We start from the raw sequence: 22,445 nt of genomic DNA on the forward strand, positions 1-22,445 counted from the left end.
CACTCTCACAGCCGGGAGCCTGTGCCATCCACTATGTGGGGACTCAGCTGGAGCTGGCGAGGGCTCTGGCTTTGTTCTCCTCAGCGCAACCTCTTCGTGTGTCCTGGGCTTCTCACATCATATCAGCTGGGGTCAAATAATTAGGAAGCAGAGGTCAGCAGTTTTCCTCAGATCTGTGCTAAAAGGTCCCAGAACATCACTTCTGCCACCTCCTATTGATTCCAGTTAGCCCAAGCCATCTCAGTGACAGATAATATCTCCCTCAGCATGGGGAGGAACTGCTGGGGCCACCATAGGGACCAGCAGCCACCACAGGCGAATCATAGTAGCCTATCTGCATAAACCTTGAGCACCTCACTGAGCACATCTGAAACACAGAAGAACTTGACTACCTAGATGTAACTTAAATGGCTCCTGCAGTGATGACAGATCCAACAGGACACAGAAAACAAAGGATGGCTGAGTCAGCCACCAACCCACTGTGATGCCAACACTTTAGGCTTAGGAGGCACTACATCATGAGCTTTGACATAAATTTTTTTATCAAATTATTTAAATTACAACACAAAGATAGCAACAGAATAGGTTCACAGTTGCTAGTCATTAAACCAATTTGAGTGGAAAATTTTATCCCAGGAATTTCAAAAAAAAGATAAAGAACTGTTTGCCATATATATTTATAAGTTTGTTACTCAAGAGGATAAATTTTAAGTGCCAATTTGCCTGGAACAGTGGATACCCAGAGAGCTGCCTGTGTTTATCGTTTTGTTCTCATCTTTTCTTTCCTTTTCTTTCTTTCTTTCTTTTTTGTTTTGTTTTTGTTTTTAGGCCTCTCCTTACAGCTCAAGCGGTCCTTGAACTCACTATGTAAGCTAGACTCAAACTCCCAGTGATCCTCCTGCCTCAGCCTCCCAAAGGCTGGGATTACAGGTTTGTGCCAAATACCCAGTTTGTATTAGTTGCTGCACTGAGACACAAGATTTGGCATCTGCAACTTGAATTGGCTCATAGTTTTTAGAATTTTTAGTCCATAGTCAGTCGGCTCCAGGCAGAAGCAGCCTGGTGGAAGGGTCTGGAGGAGGTAAGCTGCCCCTTTTATGGCAGCAGGAAGCAGAGAAAGAAAGGAAGAGCCAGAAAGGGAAGCACAGCCTTCCAGATCACAGCCCCGTGACGGGCCTCACTCCACCAGGGCCCACCTTCTAACAGCAAGTCAACTCTAACAGCCCCAAACACATGAGGCTTTGGGGGCCAGGCTAGATCTAAGCAGTAACACTGGAAAATATTACTTCTGGGTGTGTCTGCGAAGACCTAAAAGGATTAGCATTTGAATCAGTAACTGAATAAAGAAACTCAGCTTCACCAACACAGGATGGCATTATACAATCAACAGAGAGCCCAAATAAAACAAAAAGCAAGAGGAGATTAAATTCTCTCTCTTCTTCAGCTGGGACACCCATTTTCTCTTGAAGTCACACAGTTCTTGGGCTTCTAGTCCTTGGGCTTTTGAGACTGAAATTCACACTTGTATACCCTACTCTTAAGCTCTCAGGCCTCTCCAGCGTTGGACTGGGAGTTACACCATCTGCTCCCTTGCCTCTCAGGCCATGAGACTAGCAGAATTACACTGATGGATCTCCTGTCAGCAGACGGCAGGTGGCAGGACTTCTTAACCTCCATAATCATATGAGTCAATTCCCACAACACCTTCTCATATGTATGCAATGCTTGGGGCCTGGGCTGCCGAAGAGTGACGGTTATCTCCATGTTTATAGAGGGGAGTGATGCTCAGAGACTTTAAGCATGTGTCAGGGTTCTAGTTTCCTTAATATTCAGAGAGGCAATGTAGAAGAATATCGAAGATCACCAGCTTTGGTGTTGAACTGTCTCAGCTCAACAAACACTAGTATGAACTAGTACTATAATGAAATTCTAGCTCATTATCAAGTACCAGTTGAGATTTTGGTTATGTTTTTTAACCTCTCTGTGCTTCTGTTTTACTCTCCACAACATGCAGGTGATGGGCCCAACTTACAGAGTTGCTTGCAAAGAATAAAGAATTCTCTTGTAGAGAATAAAAAATTAGCATAACAAAATATATGTATAGAAATAATGCTTGGCACACAATAAGCTCTAATCTTACTAGTACTGCTCTTAGCATAATAAGTTCTAGAAACGCAACTCAAAGTTGAACAAGAAAAAGTTAGTACCATGCTCAGGCCGCGGAGAAGACAACCAGACACCAGCGCCTTACTGTTAGTCTGCACCATTCACAGGTTGCAGGGAGGAGAACAAGAAATCAGCCACTTCCTGTGAGTCAGTGCCATGTGTGGGCCCTGGAGGCACAACCAGACGCCAGCCCCTCCAGGTGTGCAGGCTGGGAGTCAAGAAGAACCAAGATACCCCCAAACTCCACCCCATCCCAGGAGTGACTGGCTGATCTGGAGAAACACAAGCTGAGATGACAGCTATTGAGGTAAAATACAACTTAAATCTTGTAGTGTTTAGGGTTTCATTGATTTTTCAGGTCTAAAGCCAATAATCTGATCATCTATTTAGAGGATAACAGTGCACAATGTAGCATCTATGGGTGATCTCCTTCTGAAGGTGGTAGCCATTGTTAATTCCCCATTATCTTGTTTTAAAGTTCTGCATCATTTCCATTGTTTTGCTTGGTTTGGTTTTATTCTGTTTTGTCTTGTTTGATTTTATTACATTTGATGGCATGGCAGCTATTTCAAAGATACCAAGATATATTATGGTAGCTATTTTGGATCTACTATTATCTTGTTTTGAAGTCCTATATTGCATTCATAGTATTGTTTTGGGGGCTGGGGATTTAGCTCAGTGGTATAAGCACCTGCCCTGCAAGCAGGCAGTCGTGTTCGATTCCCAGTAGCGATAAAAAAAAAAAAAATTACACATAGTATTGTTTTTATTGGTTCTAATCTGTTCTGTTTTAGGTAGCTATTTCGAAGACAACAAGAGGCTTTATGGTAGCCATTGTTGATTTCCTATTATCTTGTTTTGAAATCCAGCATCATTTACACTGTTTTGTTTTGATTGGCTTTATTCTTTATTTTGCTGGTTTTAGTCTCTTAAAAATAAAAAAAAATTAAATTGAATAACAAAAGAAAGGAAATATCGGTGTACCTTTAAAAAATGTCATTAGAATTATCTTTTTCTACACCTTGGCCTAACTCAGTTTACAAATGGATGCTCACCTAGAATAAGATGTGCTCTGAATTTGCAGCCTGGAGCCGGGATATCTCTCCCTGAACTCCCTGAACTCCAGCTTAGTGAAACTGGCCAAATCATGTTTCCAGCACTTGGGCTTTTGGAGAGGTGAGGATGGAGAACAGAATCCACATATCCATCATATGGATGAGCTGAATTACACTGTGAGGAGGAGAAGATATTGCCTAATAGAAGAAAGCTAGATGCACAAAAAGAAATAGCATGCAAAATCCAGTATGAAATTCAGGTTTGTCTCCATCCTCTTCCATGGCCTTTTATTCTCATCATCCTCATAAGGCAAATTTTTTGATGATATTTTTGTTCCTGCTGTTGTCATTTAAGACAAAGTTTTTATCTTAGTTCAGGCTACCTTTAAACTTTTTGGCGTATCTCAGGCTAGCCTCAAATTCATGATCCCCAGCCTCAGTATTCCAAGCACTGGGACCATATGCATGCATCATCATGCCCAGCTCATAGGATAATTCTGTTACACATTCTTTTATATTTTGGAAAAATGTCCAACAATTAAGTGATATTTCACCAAGACAAGCTTGTGTGGTAACACAAGCACCTAAGCACAAGAAAAGAGTCTTCAAATATACTTTGAAAAATGAAAGAAAACAAAATCAAAAATCGTCTTTTATCTTTTGAAGAATATAGAAGACTTTGCAGATGCTGAGTGCCCCAGGGAGAAGAAGGAATTGGAAAAAAATTTTTAATTGTGACCTGAGCTAGCTAGCAATACCACGAAGTGACCACTAAAGACATATGGATAAATATGTCTCTGCCAACAATGAGAACTAAACTTTCTGACCTACTTTCTGGCTTCATATAATTTGCTTATTCATGTGATCATGGGTGTCTTTCTCTCTAAGAGCCAGAAAAGTGCACAGGAAAGCACTTTACAGATCTTTTGGTACAATCCCCTCATTTTCCAAATGGAAACAACTGGAGGTTTAAGAGGATTATTAGCCAGCCCAGGGTCACCTCCTAGGTTTAGTGCAGACCCAGGGCCTATGTTCCTATTTTTCCCGGCTGTGTTCTTTCTGAAGGGTCACATGATGTCAGAAGCCATTCAATGACCCAAAACACCACTAGTTTCTTTCTTCTCCTGCCACAAGGATCACAAGTTTGAATGAGTTCTTGGTAAGACTTACTTATCATAAAATTCCAACAAGTCCACATGAATCGCTACCTTCAAGAGTTAGGTAAAAATAGCAGGATGCCGTAATGGGGACCGACCGTGTCTGACGTCTCTCTTGCTATCTCAGTCCTCCTGCATTGCCCTTGGACTGCTCCCAGCTCTTCTAGACCTGCTCCTGGCACAGCAAATACCTACCCTCTGCAGAACTGGGCTTTCTCTATCAAAGTAAAATTCCTGATTTTTTCCTCTAGACCTTTATTCCAGGATCCGGTAAATGTACACGTGAATATTTAAATGAGAAATGAGACATTCACATAAAATAATATTTATTGCTGCATATTTTTCAAAATTGAATCTGCTTGATGTTGGTTTTATTGTTGCTTGTTATATTGTTTTGTTTTCTAGATGTTTAAGGGCCATAGACACAGTCCGGATACTTTTTTTAAAATTTTATTTCAAGAAAGACTAAACAAAACAGAAAATAGATAGAAATAATATATACATTCAGAGAAAAGAATAAACAGTAAGAAATCACTAGTTGATGTTTACATATTGTCATTTACAAAGAGTTGTTCAAGATACAAAAATGGAACATGTAAAGTGGAAATTCAAACAGCAAGACTGCAAACAGTTCTGTTCAACTGTCCAACAAAAACTTAGTAACATGGTTGTCAATCCTATACAATTAAACATGCATGCAGTTATCCATATCTTCATTTCTGTTTAGATTAAACAAACTAAAGCAGGTTAAAAATCATTCTGAACAAAGAATCATAGTATTGCTGGATTTCACATCATGACACTCCAGGATCAGCCCTGGGTACTTAGTGTCTTTTTTTAAAAATTTAATTTACAGAAAGACTAAACAAAACAGAAAACGGGTAGAAATAATACATAATTTCAAAGAATGAAATAAACAGTAAGAAATCACTAGTTGATAATTACAGATTGTCTTCTTACAAATAGTTATTAAAGATGCTAAAGTGGAGCATATAAAGTAAGGATTCAAACAGTGAGATTGCAACCAGTTCTGTTCAACTATCCAACAAAAACTTAAAAATATGGTTATCAACCCTATACACTTAAACATACATGCAGTTATCTATATCTTCAATTATGTTGAGATTGTATAAACACAAGCAGGCTAATATCACTCTGAACAAAGAATAATACTATTGCTGGGTTTCATATTATGACACTCCAGGATCAGCATTGAGTAATTTAGTGTCTCTTTTTCTTTGAAGTATCTATTCATTTCATCATGTATCATATGTTCAGTTCTCATAAACTGTTTATAGATACTACACATTCACAAGTCTTAACATGTATTTCTATCCTTTCTATATTAGAGGGAGAAACAAAACAAAGCAAGACAAAACAAAACATATTCCTATAAACACATGAAACAAAATAAACATATAAGACTGTTGTACAAATAGTTCTATCATAGTTCCTGTGTTGTCTCTTATTATCTCCAATAGAATTGGCTATATCATCAGACAAAGTATAATTGAATATGTCAGTACATAACAGTACTAATAAAAACACAACTTTGCATATAGTATAGAACTTCAAATATTGGCAGTTATCAAACCAGAATGTGTATCATAGAGTCTTGTAAGCTTCAGTGTAGTTGCCTATACTCTCAGACTTGATACTATTAGTCATATCAGTTTTAAATAAAATATTCTCTGCCTCATTTCTGTTAAGCTCCTTTTTTGCCCTCAGTTGTCTGCTTATCTTCTTCATTCTATTTTCTGCTCCATTCATTGAGGCCTCTCTGCCACTGTTCCTGGAATCCTAGTACTTTTCTCTCTCTCTAGAATGCCTGCAGTATTCTCTGTAGAATTGGATTGGTGGTTGCAAATTTCCCAAGTCCCTCTTTGTCTTGGAAGCATCTTGTTTCTCAATTAATTTCTAGAGACAGTTAATCAGGGTATATCAATCTGCGGTGGACGTTATTTTTTTTGCAGGGCTTGGAATATTTCGCTCCAGGCTCTTCTTGACTTGATGGTTTGTGTGGAGAATTCTGCCATTATTCTGATGGGCCTTCCTCTGTAGGTTATCTGTTTCTTGTCTCTAACAGCTTTTAATATTCTGTTCTTATATCGAATTTTGGGGATCTTGATTATTATATGCCTGGGTGTAGTTCTGTTTTGGTTGTAGGTGGCTGGAGTTTGGTATATCTCATATATCAGAATATCATTTCCTCTTCCTGTGTTTGGGAAGTTTTCCTAAATTATTTCTGTGAATAACCTTTGTAGTTCCTTTGTTTGTACCCCAATTTCTTCATTCACATTCTTTATTCTCAAGTTATAGATCCTTTTGTCATCTTCTAGACTTTGTATTGTTACTGCTTGTTTCATTATTTTTAAAAAGTTTTCCCTTTCATACTCCCACATTACAAAATTGTATTCCAGTTTAAATAATCTATCCTTAGTTCCTTTCAAGCTGATTTGCCATCTTCCCATAGAGTTTTTAATTTCCTGATGATCTCTTTGATCAATACTGCTTCACGTATTTTATATTTTTTTATATTCTTCACCAAATGGTTCTCTCCTGTGTTTGAGTTCCTCCTTTCTTCCATTTGTGTCTGCTTGAGGGGTGCTTAGTATCTGTTTTATTAATATTCATACATCTTGCTTTATTTGGCTAAATATTTCACTTTTGAACTCATTTATGAAGTCCCAAATATATCTCTTTATGTTCACTGGCACTGTGTCTGTTATTACATATTTGCTGTTTTCATTCTCCTTCATATTTACCTGTCCTGGGTCAATGTTCTCAGGGTTGGGACCTGGGGACTTTTTGTTGTTGCTTCCTCTTCCCATCTTTTTGGCTTTTTCCAGGAGGCCCCAGTTTCTTTCTTTGTTGGTTACAATTCTTCTGAAGCATGCTGGCTAGATGACCCTTCCCACTGCCATTTGCTAGTGAGTTGCAGACAGGGACAGCATATGCTGGCCCCTCCCCTCTGGATCAGTCAAGCTGCTGTGGCCTGCACTACTGTATTACTTTGCGCTGCCTCCCTTCCAGATCAATCAAACTTCTGAGGCTTCACTCGGTTAGTGTGGTTAGTGTGCATCACTGCTGCAGGGACTTGATTTCGGATAACCTATTGTGTCTCAGGCAGGTCATATGACCCAGGCCTAGCTCACTCCACAAATCCTGTTTGGGAAGGGAACAACTGACTGAATTCACTGCTGCCCCTTGTACTTGCCAGTCCTGCCAGGTCCCAGAATGTCATCAGCCAGAGGCCCCCTATTTATGGAATGGTTCCAATCCTGCCACTCACCACAGGTCGATGTAGGCACACTGCCAACTCAGATCTCCTTTCTGCTCCCCAATCCCTGAACTCAATGTAACTGTGCCTCCAGTGAGTCAAAGTGACAGAACCTTGGATGTCTCTGCAAGTCATGATGGGACCTCGGCAAGTCGAGGCAGGAGCTCTGATGGTTGGCAAGTTGCCTTAATTTCTTCTTGGGATAAGAGAATTCATCTCCCTCTGTTTAGGGCTCCCCACTCTGTGTTATGTTGAATTCTAAGTTGACTATCTCAGGGAGCCTCTTTAGCCAGTTGTTATCTATCCACCATCTTTGCTCCTCCCCTTGATCATCTCGATTTACACTAGCATGACTCATCATCCTCTGAGACGTTTTAAGAACCTCCTGTCCCCACTGTTCTGCTGTTGCACAGTGCTAAGGCTTGGTATGAATCTGTTCTCTCATCCATTGTTCTGAGAACTTTGTGCACAATTAAATCCAGAAACTCTTAAATTTTGGTGTAGGAAATTTTCTTAAACTATTTCTTTAATTTTTTTTCACATTCATTTTGCTTGTTCTCTCCTTATAAAATTCTTCTTCTGCAGAAGTCTCCTGGACTATTTATACGATGTTTAATAATATAAAGCAATATTTTATATTTTTATGCAAAATATGAGCATATAAATATAAATTTTATCATAATATGACATTTTCTTGTTTTTCTTTCATATTGCCTTTGTTTCACTTTAACCTTAACTTCTAAACTTTCTATGAGCAGCTTTAGTTCTGCTGTCATAGTTTTAATTTCTAAGAGTTTTCTTATGTTCTCCAAATCTTCCTTTTGAAATGGCATTCCAGTTTTGTTTCTGGGCTTGACTACCACTGCTTGTTTCTATAATGACATTAATAATAGTTTTGTTTTGAAGTTTTCCCTTCTCAGTCTATTCTGTCTCCAAGTTATTATTTTTTCTTTGTGATGTGCTTGTTTGATCTTTATTTTACATGTCAGAGTCTCTCCTCCTCTGTCTGGTAATACTTAGCTGTCTGCTCATGTTTAATTGGCACCTGGAGGGGACTCATATGTGATGCCACCAGTGGCACTATTCTCTTCCAGGAAGAATGTGGTGATGCCATCAACTTGGTTTGGAAACTTAGCAGAGAGACATAAGGCACTCGCACTGTGGGCATTTCCACAGCTACGGTGAAAGAAGCCAGCCCCGCCCTACCATGGGAGAAATTCCAAATTCTACCAGTTCAATATTCCCGTGTCTAATCTGAGCCTGATATGAGTACCTGGATAAGTAAAGCTTCCATGTAACAAATTTTAAAAGTATATATAAAGCAGTAAAATGACTAATTTTTAAAACTTCTCTCTCTCTCTCACTCTCTCTCTCTCTCTCTCTCTCTCTCTCTTAGGAATCTAACCCAGGATCTTATGCTGGCCAGGTAAGCACTGTGCCATTGAGCTACATCTTCAACCCCAAAATGAGTAATTTTTAAAGCACTTTTTTAACTAAGGAGGAATCATTAGAGCTTCCGACTATTGGTAAAGCTGGTTACCTCACTTAGAAATTTCTTCTAGGTTCCTAATTTTTGGAAGTCATCTGTATTGGAAAGACACTGATTTGCCCTGCAAGTTATAAGCAGGGCCAGGGTCATTTCCTTTGACTTCTAGGAGTATAATCTTGTCAGATGTAGCTTTGTATATTCCATCCCATTTGGCCAGCACCACCTCAAGTGCCATTAAACAAACATTTCTATTTTAAGCCAGAATCCACAGTCTACATTATCATTTTTAAAAATTTCTTTGAAAGAGAAAAAAATGATAAAAACAATGATACAAAATTTCAAAACTAAATAGTAGGAGTGTAACAATGGTTAATGCATTGTGTATTTTCTTCAAAGCATTTGCTCATATTACAAGATATAGGCCTGAAAAATTGATCAAACAATATAAACAAAAATTTCCTGTTCATTGAGCTACTCAAAATCAGTAGTATAACTATCTTAACTATATTTTTTTCCTTCTCCTTCCTTCTTTTCTCCTTTCCCTGTTCAAGTTTCTCTTTTCTTTTGATCAGCTTTTCTTATTATATAATAGTTACACGTTGGATCTTATTTACTCTTTCAACTTCTTACACTAGGGAGACAATTAGATGTACACACATACATGTCTGATTTATTTCACTTATGAGTATGGTCTCAAGTTGCATCTATTTATATATAAAAGCCTCAATCTTATCCTTTTTATAGCTGAGTAATGTTCCATTGTATAAAAATAACACATCTTTCTTATCCATTTCTTGGTTCATGGGAATTTGGATTGTTTCCAAGATGTAGCTATCACAAATTGTGCTATTATAAATATTGTTCACATATACCAGTGTAGTACAATGTTTTTTATTATTCTGGGAAAATACTCAGAAGGGGAATAGCTGTGTCAAATGTGATCTCTATTCCTAGTTTTTTGAGGACACTTCACACTGGTTGCTACAGTGGTCACACCAGTCTACACTCCCACTAACAATGGAGAAGTGTTCCTTTTTCCCCACAGCCACAGCAACATTTGTTATTGGTTGATTTTTTCATGGTAGCCATTCTTTCTGGGGTGAAATGAAATCGCAGTGCTGTTTCAATTTGCATGTCTCAAATGACCAGTGATGGTGATTTATTTGTCTCTTGTATTTCATCATCTAAGAAATGTATATTCATCTCAGCAGTCCATTTTTGGACTGGGTCTTTGAATTTGAGGGGCCTGATTTTTTTTCAGTTCTTATATGTTCTATATATAAGTCTTCTGTGTGAGGAACAATTGGCTAAATTTTTTTCCCACTCTGTGGGTTGTCTTTTCAATCTGTTGGTGATGTCCTTTGATGTGCAAAAGTTTTTTTAATAAGATGAGATTCCAACTGTTGATTCTTTGAAGTACACCTATGACTTCAAGATTTCTTCCTGCTTTCTCTTCCAGAATATTTAGTGTTTTTAACTTAATATTTGCATCCTTGATCCATTCTGACTTTAGTGCATAGTGATAGACTTGGGTCCAGGTTTTAGTCTTTGGCACGTGGAAAGCCAGTTTTCCCACCACCATTTATTTTTTTGTTTTTGTAAACATTTTAGGTATTCATTGAAAGATAAAAGTATTACCAGCAATAATACAGGTGATCCTAAATGCAAACTAGAGACAGAGGAAAGAAGCACATGTTATTTTATTCAGTAAATTTCAGTAAGTACTAATTTTAGGAATTAAGATAAACTGACTTTAAAATTAAAAATTACAAAGCATACAGTTAAACTGTCTCTTAATCAGAAGGAAAAAATCAAGTTTGCCTACACATCATCTTTTTCTATAACCAGTGATTGTTCTTCATTTAACTCTGCTGATCAATAAACATGCAAGTTTTGTAACTAAAGACCATAACTAAAAATACACTAGAACATTTAAATTTTATGTTGGTTTTTCATGAGGTTTTTGTGGCATGTAAATCTTTAGTTAAGTATGACTTAGTTTTATAATTATAAAACATGAGTTACTTAAAAGAATATGCAATTTGACATTGCTAAATGATCAAATTATGGAGCAAAGACATCAGCAGTGGTTTCTAGATAGTAAAAGTATCCCATGCTTCATTTTGTTACCATTTCTATATTTTTGTAATGCATATCAGCACCATTTATCTTTCTTGCACTGAACATGTTTGGTCCCTTGGTCAAAGATAAGGTGGTTGAATGGGTTTGTAGTAGTGTCTGAATCTTCCAATCAGTTCCACTAATCCTCAGATTTGGTTTGGTGCCACTATCATGCTAATTTTATCACAGTAGCTTTGTAGTATAATTTCAAGTCAGGGATTGTGATGCCTCCTGCCTTGCCTTTGTTGCCCAGATTTACCTTTGCTATCCTAGGTCTCTTCTGGTTCCAAATGAATTTTAGGAATACTTTCTCTAGTTCTGTGACATATGTTAATGGTGTTTTGATTGAGAATCCATTAAGTCTGTATAACAATCTAGGGAGAATGGTAATTTTCATGATGTTGGTTCTTTCTTCACATTTTCTGATATCCTCTTCAATCTTCTGTTTCAGAGTACTGTAATTTTTATGGTTTAGATCTTTTACTTCCTTTGATAGATTGATTCCTAAGTATTTCTTTTTTTGTTTTGTTTTGGATGCTATTGTGAATAGTTGGTTTTCCTTATTTCTCACAGAGTTTGTTGTTTGTGTACAGGAATGCTATTGATTTTTGAGTGATTTTTTGACTGTATCCAACTACACCACTGAATTTGTATTAAATCTAGAAATCTTTTGGTGGGCTTTTTTTTTTTTAGTTTTCTACATAGAGTACCAAGTAACTTGTGAATAATGATAATTTAACTTCTTTGTTTCCAATCCTTATTCCTTTTATTTCTCTCTCTTGTCTAATTGCTCTGGTGAATGTTTCCAGAACTATATTGAATAGGAATGGTGACAAGGGACATCCTTGTCTTGTTCCTGATTTTAGAGTGAAAGCTTTCAGTTTTTGTCCAGTTAGTATGATGTTGGCTGTTGATTTGTCATACATGACTTTTTTTTATCAGATTGTAGTAAGCAGCATCTATTCTGATGTTTTGCAGGATATTTTTGTCACGAATGAGTGTTGGACTTTGCCAAAACCTTCTTCTGCATCTATTGCAATGATTGTGTGACTTTTGTGTTTGGCTCTGTTGATATGGTGCATCATATTTATTGATTTGCATATTTTGAACCATTCCTGCATTCCTGGGATGAGTCTCACTTGGTTATGATGTATAATCTTGTTAATGATTTGCTGTGTTCTGTTTGCTAGTATCTTACTGAGGATTTTTACATTATTTTTATTAAGGAAATTGGCTTTGTTAGGTTTTTCTCTGTTTTTTGGTATCAGGGTAATACTTGCCTCTGGAAATGAGTTAGGGAGTATTGCTTCCCTTTCAGTTTCATTAAAGAGTTTGAGGATTAATGACATTAAATCTTCTCTAATTTTTTTTTTAGTACCTACAATTGAACTCATGACCTTGCACTTTCCATGCAGGTGTTTTGCCACTGAGCTACATTGTCAGCCCTTTTTAAAATTTCTTGTAAATGCAGCAATGAATCCATCAGGACCTCGGCTTTTCTTTGTTGGTAATTTTTAATTACATTTTCAACCTCATTAACTGATATTGGATTATTCAGATTTTTTATATCTTCTTGATTCAGCTTTATTAACTCATGTATCTCATGGTCTATTCATTTCCATCCCATGAGAGTAAAAATTTTCAAAGCAAGGTCTTCTGAATTTCCACAGGATCTGTAGTGATATAACCCTTTTCATTCCTCAGTGCATGAATTTGAGTCTTTTCTTTCCTTTTTTTGATAGGTTTGGTGAAGGGTTTATCAATCTTAGTTATTCTTTCAAAGAACCAACTCTTTGATGCATTAATTCTTTGTATTAATTTCTTAGTCTTCTTTGTGTTAATTTCTGCTCTGATCTTTATAATTTCCTGCCTCGTATGAGCTTTGGGCTTGTCTTCCTCTTGGGATTGATATCATTGTACCCCAAAAGTTCCAGTATATTATATCTGCATTCTCACTTAGTTGTAGGTATTCTTTAATTTCTTCCTTAATTTCATCTGTGACTCATTGGTTGTTTAGGCGGATGTTATTTAATTACCACGTGTTTCTGGAGTTTTCACAGTTACGTTTGCCATTAATTTCTCAATTTCATTGCATTATGGTCATTTCACATGCATCAGATAATTTCAATTCCTTAAGCATATTCTGTGGATTAGTATATGGTCTATTTTGAAGGAAATCCCATGAGCACCTTAGAAGAATGTGTATTCTGATGCTGTTGGGTGAAATACTCTGTAAACATCTACTAAGCCCATTTGTTCATAGCTTTGGTTCAGTTTTGGTATTTTTTTATTGATTTTTGGTCTAGATGACCTGTTCGTGCCAATGCGGCATTAAGGTCTTCTGTTACAATTGTGTTGTTGCTTATTTGATTTTTTTATATCTATTAATAATTGTCTTATATAGTTGAGGGCTCCCATATTTGGTACATGGATATTTATGGTTGTTATCTCTTCCTGTTGGGAGATAAAGCTGGAAGCTGGAAATTGAACACACATATAGGGCTACAGCATGGTTCTGGCATGGCTGACCTGAGAACAAAGAGATGCCTCAAAGGGCAAGATAAAGCCACAGTTGAGGAGGACACCTGGCTCCAACCTCAATTAACATTGAGATTGTAGTTGTAAGCATTTCTCTCCTGTAGTGAAAGTCAGCCTGGAGACTTTCTCCTAAGATACTTCTCCTACATTAAAATAAGAGAGTTCTCCTAAATTAGCATATTCTGTTACTTGGAAAAGTCTTTGAACAATTCCCAAGATTCTACTCAATTTCCTGCATTTTCCACTCTAACATCTTCTTTGTTTGAAGAACTAAATAAGTAAGGGCTGCCGAGAGACATCCTTTGTTTTAGCCCCAAGATTCTTGAACTCTGCTAGAAGATTTTTGATCCTCCTGGAGCCCTAAAATCATACCACTTGTTTCATTTGTTTTAAGCTTTCACCTTACACTCATTTGGGAGATTGGGGATCTTGGCCAGGTCCCAAATATCTTCCTCTTAAAGTTTTCCCCTAACAAGTATGTAGTGACCTTCTTTATATGCTTTGATCATTCTTGGTTTAAAGTTCATTTTGCCTACAAAAAGAATAACTAACTTTGATTTTTTCTGAGCTCCTGTTGCATGGAAGATTGTTTTCCAACCTTTGACTTTCAGTCTATGACTCTCTTTTTGAGTTAAATGTATTGCTTGCATGCATCATATTGTTGGGTCTTGTTTGCTGATCCATTCTGCCAATTTGTTTCTTTTGATTGGTGAATTGAGGCCATTTACATTGATGGATACCGCAGCTTCTTCACTTACATTCTTTATTCTCAAGTTATAGATCCTTTTGTCATCTTCTAGCCTTTGTATTGTTATTGCTTGTTTCCTTGTTATTTTTAAAAAGTTTTCCCTTTCATACTCCCACATTACAAAATTGTCCTCCAGTTTGGATAATCTATCCTTAGTTTCTTTTAAGCTGATTTGCCATCTTCCCATAGAGTTTTTAATGTCCTGGTAATCTCTTTGAATCTGCTTCATGTATTCTATATATTTTTTTTTATATTCTTCACCAAATGATTCTCTCCTGTATTTGAGTTCCTCCCTTCTTCCACTTGTGTCTGCTTGAGGGGTGCTTAGTATCTCTTTTATTAATCTTCTTATATCTTGCTTTATTTGGGTAAATATTTCACTTTTAAACTTACCTATGAGGTCTTGAAGTTATCTCCTTATGTCCACTGGTGCCATGTCTGATATTGCATGTTTGCTGTTTTCATTCTCCTTCATATTTACCTGTCTTGGGTCAATGTTCTCAGGGTTGGGGTCTGGGGACTTTTTGTTGTTGCTTCCTCTTCCCGTCTTTTTTTGCTTCTTCCAGTAGGCCCCAGTTTCTTTCTTTGTTGGTTACAATTCTTCTGAAGTGCGCTGGCTAGATCACCCTTCACATTGCAGTGTGCTAGTCAGTTGCAGACAGGGACAGAGTATGCTGGCCCCTCCCCTCTAGATCAGTCAAGCTGCTGTGGCCTGAACTACTGTATTACTTTGGGCAGCCACCCCTCCAGACCAGCCAAACCTCGGAGGCCCACTGGGCCAGTGTGGTTAGAGTGCAACAGGGCTATAGGGACTTGACCTCAGATATTGGGTCTCAGCTGGGTCATGTGACACAGGCCTAGCTCACTCCACCAACCCTGTTCCAGAAGGGAACAATTGACTGAAGTCACTTGTACTTTCCAGTCCTGCCTGGTCCCAGAATGTCATCCAGCAGAACCCCTCATTTATGGAATAGCTCCACTCCCATCACTCACCACAGGTCAATGTAGGCTCCCTGCCAACTCAGCTCTCTGTTTGGCTCGCTGACCCTCGAACTCAATGTAACTGAGCCTCCAGTGAGTCGAAGTGGTGGGATCTCGGACGGCTTGGTATGTCACGGCAGGACCCCAGCAAGTCACGTAGGGACCCTGGCTTGTTGTGGTGAGATCCCAGCAAGCCACGTTGGGTCCCCAGACAGTCGTGGCAGGACCCTGGGAGGGTGCAGTGGAACCTCAGCAAGTCGCGTCAGGACCCTGGCAAGTCATGGTGTTAGCCAGTCACGGCAGGACCTCAGATGTTGGCAAGTTGCCTTAATTTCTTCTTCTAATGAGAGAATTCATCTCCCTCTGTTTGGGGCTCCCTACTCTGTATTATGTTTAATTCTAAGTTGACTATCTCAGGGAGCCTCCGTAGCCAGTTTTTATCTATCCGCCATCTTTGCTCCTCCCCCAGTCCAGATACTTTTGTACTGAAAACCTCACTTAAAATGTACCTGTTACAACTGTCTGGACCTATAGACAAATCATGAAATGACTGAGTTAGATAATTAGATATGCAGGAAACCTTAGATAATGAGTGAGTTAGTTTTCCATGACTCGTAAAGAGTATGCCCAATTCAGATCCCTACTCAAAATGCTGAAGGATCAGACAGGAGAGCAAAGAAAGATTTCCAAATGAACTTCCTCACTATGTTGTAATTCCCCAATCAGTTTTCCTAAATGCCTTAAAGAAAATATGCCTCTCATTACTTTTCTACATCTTGTCTCCATCCACGTGGTAAAAGTAATACATGTCTCAACTCCCTACACATGCAGCTGCCTCAGCTAGAGACCAAAGGGGCACTGCTGGGGCCTATGAGATCTCTGGAACGTCCTGATGCCGAGCTCTCCATTGGTCACCACTGGTCAGTGCCAATTTCTTATAAACTCACTGATGGGAATGGGCCAAGTCTACAAATCTCATCTTAAAAGTTTAAGTCATTGGTATAATTTTTAGGTTCTACCTGACTGCTTCCTATATTACAAATTTTTTCCCATTTATCTCTGTCTGTGGCATAAGGGGAAATTATTCACAGAGCCCTTTTCTCTAAACTCAGGAGTGACAAGTTCAGTGGTATAAAAACATTCTAGTTCTGATTTTCAGTATGTTTCAGTGAGATGTTTGCTAACTATTTATGCAGGAAAAGTGTTTATCTTCTTCTTATTGGTCCAAAGTGAAGTAAGTCGACCACAGGCTGAGCTGGGAACAAAAGGCAAGCAAATGCCAGGACAACACCATAGATACTATCTAAAAATTGTAAGTGCGTAGGACTCATGTGTCCTTAATTACAAAGTTATAACTTTGAAGTTTTTTTTTTCTTAAGCGGTAACCTAAAGTTTAAATTTACATTGTGATTATAACATTCTTTTATAAGTTGAAGTACATTATTTTGGTCCATTGAGCAAACTCATTCTTATTCACTGCCTTTTAAAGTTGACATTTAACTTTCAAAGCTGTACAGTTGTCAAGAAGCAAAAAAAAAAAAAAAATTAATATTCAAGAGGGCAGATTTCAAACCACCACCACATTCTATTGAATGGAATGTCCTATTGTTACTTATATTAACTGATGGGAAGAATTACACATAGAACTAGTGAGACCAGTTTAAGGTGCTCATGTATTTACGTCCCTGCTAATACTCATTAATCAAATAACACAAAGAAGCAATTCTAGCAATTCAAACTAATAAGGTTGATTCTCTAAAAGACCATGTCTTCTAACTGCATTTACCAAAATAGAATTGAGAACAATTCTTGGTTCTGCAGGCCTTAGGTCCCTGAATCAAATAAGAGAGGAATTAGACATGCCCCTTTCCATTAGAACTGGGTGTTCTACATTAGAAATAATTAACCTGTTCATTCAGAGTATAACTGGTGCACATGCTGAAGGTCATGCTTTCTGTTAGACATTAGGAATGGATCTGTGACAGTCTTACCCTTCAGATCACAGAATTTAGTGAGAAAGTAAAGGATACGACCCATTATTAACAAGATGAACCCCATTAAGATAACAGTGCGATGGAGACCTGCAAGGTTGAGACCAGGTAAGTCAGGAGAATCAGGGTGAGGATATGAGTAGAGAGGTCCTCTGTGAGAGGTGGTGTCCAAGTGAGATCTCATGACTTCAGAGTTAAGACTGAACAAACACATTAAGTCTTCCTTCCTCTAGTCCACAAAAGGAATCATCCAAATAAAAGCGAGAGTTGGCAGTCTATTGCGGTGGTAATTCCATATTTTCAGAAACAAAAGCAAAACAAACTCTTCTTACCTTTTGTTTTTCTATTATAATGACCAGCTTTTGGGATTTCACTGCTACTGAGATTTATTTATAAAGTAAAACTTGTTCTTCATCTAAAAAGTAAATAAATAAATCTTCCTTCCTCAAATATTCCAGAACAACCACATGAAGTCTTTTTTAAAAACTAAAAAGTCACAAGGACAGGGAACAGAAAGGACAAGAGAAAGCTTTGGGGCTTGAAGATCAGCAAGTGGCTGCTGGCTTAGAGGAAAGCTGAATCCTGGGTCTGCAAAGGAGCAGGGTGTTGCTAAGGAAGAATCAAGGCAGCAGCACCAGGGGACCCCCGCTGCCCTCTGCTGAGCCACTTCCCTCACCTCCTGTAGGAGGAGGCTGGAACTCACTCCTTGGAAAGGGTAAAGGAAAAAGTCTTCGGTTAACAACACAATTCTGAGTCAAAACAATGAAACATTAGTATTGAAGTTCCAGCACTACTGTCCTTTACTGAAAGACCCCAAAACTGAAGTAAGATAGAAAAAATAGGTAGAAATAAGACAAGCAAAGATCATAATTTTTAAGTAAATTACACTTTTAAAACACTGCTCTTTAAGGAAACAGTCAAAGTTACCCAAAGCTACAATACTATTACATTTCCTTTCCCAAGAACTCACTCCAAAGATCCCTAAGATCCCAAAGATCACTCCAAAGATCCCTAAGATCCCAAAGATCCCTAAGATTTTCACACACTCCCAAAATATATAAATATCCCCAAGTCCAGACCATAATGCCACTCATCTTTTGAGTGCCTGCACTCCCTTCTGAGTGTGTACTTCTTTGATTTTTGCCTAGTAAATACACCTATGGCTTTTAGTGCTGAGTCTTGCAATTTTCCATGAGGAGTCAAGAAACTACTTTGTGTGTAGAAGCAAGCTAAGTCTCGATCTACTCTTTGGGGAGAGTAGTCTTCAGCTGGCCACAGAACCAGTCTTTTACCCTTCAGATGGGAGATTCAGGATGCTCCTCTGGGAATCTGATTCACTGCAGAGAGAAAAAACTGAAATTCTGACCCTTGAACTGCTTTGAAAAAATGCCCATCTAGATTCCTCCACTGAGGTTCTCAGTCACAGGCTCTGTGCTCCGTCTCTTCTTAGCCATAAACAGGAAAGTGAGAATTAGTTACTGACCATCAGAGGAAAATGCCTCTAATTTGGAAAATAGATACTGCACAAATGAGAAACAAAGAAAAAGCATCTTGGAGTAACAGACTACACATGAAGAAGAAAAGTTTAAAAACAAACTATGTTTAATATGCCAAAATGGATGACAGCAGATATTGTCATAAAACCTGACAAGGAGCAAACAGCAACAGAATAGTTTGGCAACAAATAGTATATTCAGAAAAAAATGTAACAGTAAGTGTCTTAGTTACTTCTCTCTCATTGCTGGGACAAAACACTCGACACTCAAAAATGAAGGAAGAAAAGGTTCATTTCTTATAGGTTGGAGGTTTCAGTCCATACTCAGCTGGCCCAAGGCAGGGTGGTGTGCTGGACCAGTTCATGGCAAACAGCAAGTGTGCACTGGAAGAGGGGGGACACCTTCTTTCCTCCCTACATCGTATGCTGGCTCCACCCCTAGGCAGGTGTAACGCTCACACCACCAATCCGAGCACAGACAACGAGCCAATCACAAACACTAGATTTGGTTGAGTCCATAACTGCATGATGCTTGGGGGCCACTGACATAAACCATCACAGTAGGGTTAAAGTAACATAAGAGAAAGTAGATATTAAAGATAAGAGAGAGAAAGAGAGAGCTAACACAAGCAAATTAGATGACCAGGCCAAATGATCAAACATCCAAATAAATGATTTTCAAAAGATTTAACAGATGGAGCCAGGTGTGATGGCACATGCCTATAATCCCAGCACTTGAAAGGCTGAGGCAGGAGGATTGCTACAAGTTCAAGACCAGCCTAGACTATAAAGTGAGCTCAATGTCAGCCTGAACTGCATAACAAGGCCCTGTCTCAAAAAAAGACACACACACACACGCACACACACACACACACTATATATATATATATATATATATATCAGAAAAAACCAAGCTAAGCTTAGGTGAGATAAGTTAAATAAATCAAGAAAATGTACCTGAACCCTTGAGTTTATAACCTAAAAGAGTTGACCAACTGTACAGTAAAGCAACTGCTAAGTAGACATCAACTACCATTCCAACTGTTCTACATGTATCAAAATACTTAATCTTCACCGCAATCCTGTATGTATAATCCAGAACTTAGAATTTTGCCATGCTTGTATTTCCACACCACTTATCTACCCCTTATGAACGTTCTTTAGGAAGATGAGTGTATAAAAAATTTTTGTAGTAATGATTTATACTGTCCCCCCAAATAAATATAATTCCTTGATCAGTAAAAATATTAATCTCTTGTGGTTTGGTCAGTTCTCATTGTTCACAGTAATGCTTAGCAAATTAGACACAAACATTGCATTAGCAAATACTAAACACTGCTCTTGGGGGAAATATAATGTTAGTGTCCTACCAAACTCTGGCCACAACATATCACTAAGGGATCAATATACAACCTTATTCTATGTGCATGTTCATTTAAAGACATCTCACTTGGAATATATTTTTGATTCACTAACATTAAACTCACTGCTAACTATACCTTTTTCCTGAATTAAAGTTATCTAACAGAGGTATTTTCTTTGAAAGGCACAGCACAACCCTCTCACACTTAGAAACATGACACTGCCTCATCACTAGGCTCGGGGAACACTTTAACAATTAATGAAAATCATGAAAGTTAGAAAAACATAGCACTAAAGAGACTGTGAAAAAGACATTTGTTTATAGCACAAGAGCTGGAACAGGAAGGCAGATCAGCTTCTTATTTGACCTCAGCTGGAAGTTTGCAGATCAAGTGGGTTAAATTTTTTGGCTAGGTTTTCAAAACACACATCAGCAGTGATACAAAGAGGTTACAAAGAAATTTTAGAGAGCTAAAGAATTCACAAGTACAGAACATACAGTTAGTGTGAATTGACCGTTTTAATATTACTATTGTTAATAATCGTATAGCTCTTGATGGGCAGAAATCTTTCCTTAAAGGAAAGTCCAAAACATCATATAAAGGGTAAGCTTTCATCCCTCCAAACAAATGTCCAGGATCAATAAACATTTTGGGCAACCTGCAGCAATTTAAGGACTACTTACATCTTGCCCTGATCTGGTGGATGTCTGGTAAAGACAGCTCCAAAGCCTGTGGCAGGTAATCCAGTGTCCCTAAAGATGTGACAACAATTTTTAGAAAACATGTCAGATTGCCATATATAAACTTTCAAAGTCATACAAAGCTACTTGGAAGCTGAATTTTGTGATTATTTTTAAGAGTTTTTTTTTGTAACATGTATATACTTTGCAAAATAAAATGTACCAACAAGTAAAATGAATTTGTAGCATTGCATCATTATGTTTACTGCATTTCCTAGGAACAGTTTCATGCACTTCTATACAGAGGTACTGTGCCAGGATACAGAACTACACATCTTAGTCAGATGTGACTAACAAACAGTTCTTACCCTCAAGGAACTCTCTCTGGGGAAACAGACTCTCATGAACGACTGAATTCAAATCCAGTGGTCAAGTAGGAATAAAATACACAGACAGCAAGGATACCAGAACATTTAATTCTGATTAATGACAATTTACCTAATCCTCACTACATTTCAGGCAACACTTCTAATCACATGAAATATTTTCTTTTATCTAAACTTCACAATAATCCTAGGAAATGATCCTTTTGCAAGTAAGTTGATTGAAGTGAGGTTCAAACCTAGATCATCAGAACGAATGAATAAAGAAGAAATAAGAGATTTAGAAGGATCCAGAATAAGTAGAGTGTGGTCTGGTAAGCAATTGAGGGGAAAGGAATTCCAAGCCGAGACAGCAGCGAGAGCTCAGAGCGTGGAAGCTGGAGACAAAAGCATTGTCCGTGTAGCCGGGGTCTCCATCCCGTGTCCTACTGATGAAATCCTTTCCACACACGCATGTTCTGTAAGCAAGGGACAGTTCTAAGAATACCTTGCAATAATCCCAGAACACAGTGTTTCCTCATTTAATAAGGCCTTGCTCTTTATTTCAGCCAATTCTCTTTTTAAAAAAATTTGTGACATCTGTTCATGTGCTTCTGATATCCAAATCTGAAAAAAAATTAGAAGCCACATATAAGAAAAATTAATCACCCAAATGGTTAGTTTCTAAAATACACTCCTATTGATGTACATGATTGTGCTTTTGATCACTGACTCCAGTTGACATTAAAAAATAAGTAATATCTCAGGCTCACAAGTCCAGTCTTACTGACTTAGCTAGAAAGTAGATCTGTGATTCAAAACTCATTCAGTCTATCCAGTCATATCTACAAAGCACCAGGCATTTTACTAGATTCTAATGTGCTACATTTTGGCTGAGGCTTAATTGTATCCCCCACTAAAAGTTCATATCATTGGAATATTGGTTTCCAGGGTGGTCCAGGGAGGTGCTGTGGAATCTACAAAGTGTGGGGTTTAGTGAGTGGTCCTTAGGACACTG

The 22,445-nt window shown here is 38.0% G+C and overlaps 1 protein-coding gene across 2 annotated transcripts in view; it reads right to left on the reverse strand.

Annotated features, from left to right (window-relative positions):
- The window catches only part of Cfap95 (cilia and flagella associated protein 95), a 90,045-nt gene that overhangs the window by 35,234 nt on the left and 32,366 nt on the right, over positions 1–22,445 (reverse strand). For both annotated transcript variants that reach the window (XM_003472278.4, XM_023566056.2), the window contains 2 exons: positions 21,936–22,054; positions 21,069–21,137 (listed from right to left, as the gene is read on the reverse strand). In XM_003472278.4, coding sequence (XP_003472326.1) covers positions 21,069–21,137; positions 21,936–22,054 — 188 coding nt within the window. The remainder of the gene's footprint in view (positions 1–21,068; positions 21,138–21,935; positions 22,055–22,445) is intronic.

The sequence above is a fragment of the Cavia porcellus genome, unplaced genomic scaffold, assembly GCF_034190915.1.
Source record: "Cavia porcellus strain 051 isolate PalLab524CR breed Dunkin Hartley unplaced genomic scaffold, mCavPor4.1 scaffold_1, whole genome shotgun sequence".
NCBI lineage: Eukaryota > Metazoa > Chordata > Mammalia > Rodentia > Caviidae > Cavia > Cavia porcellus.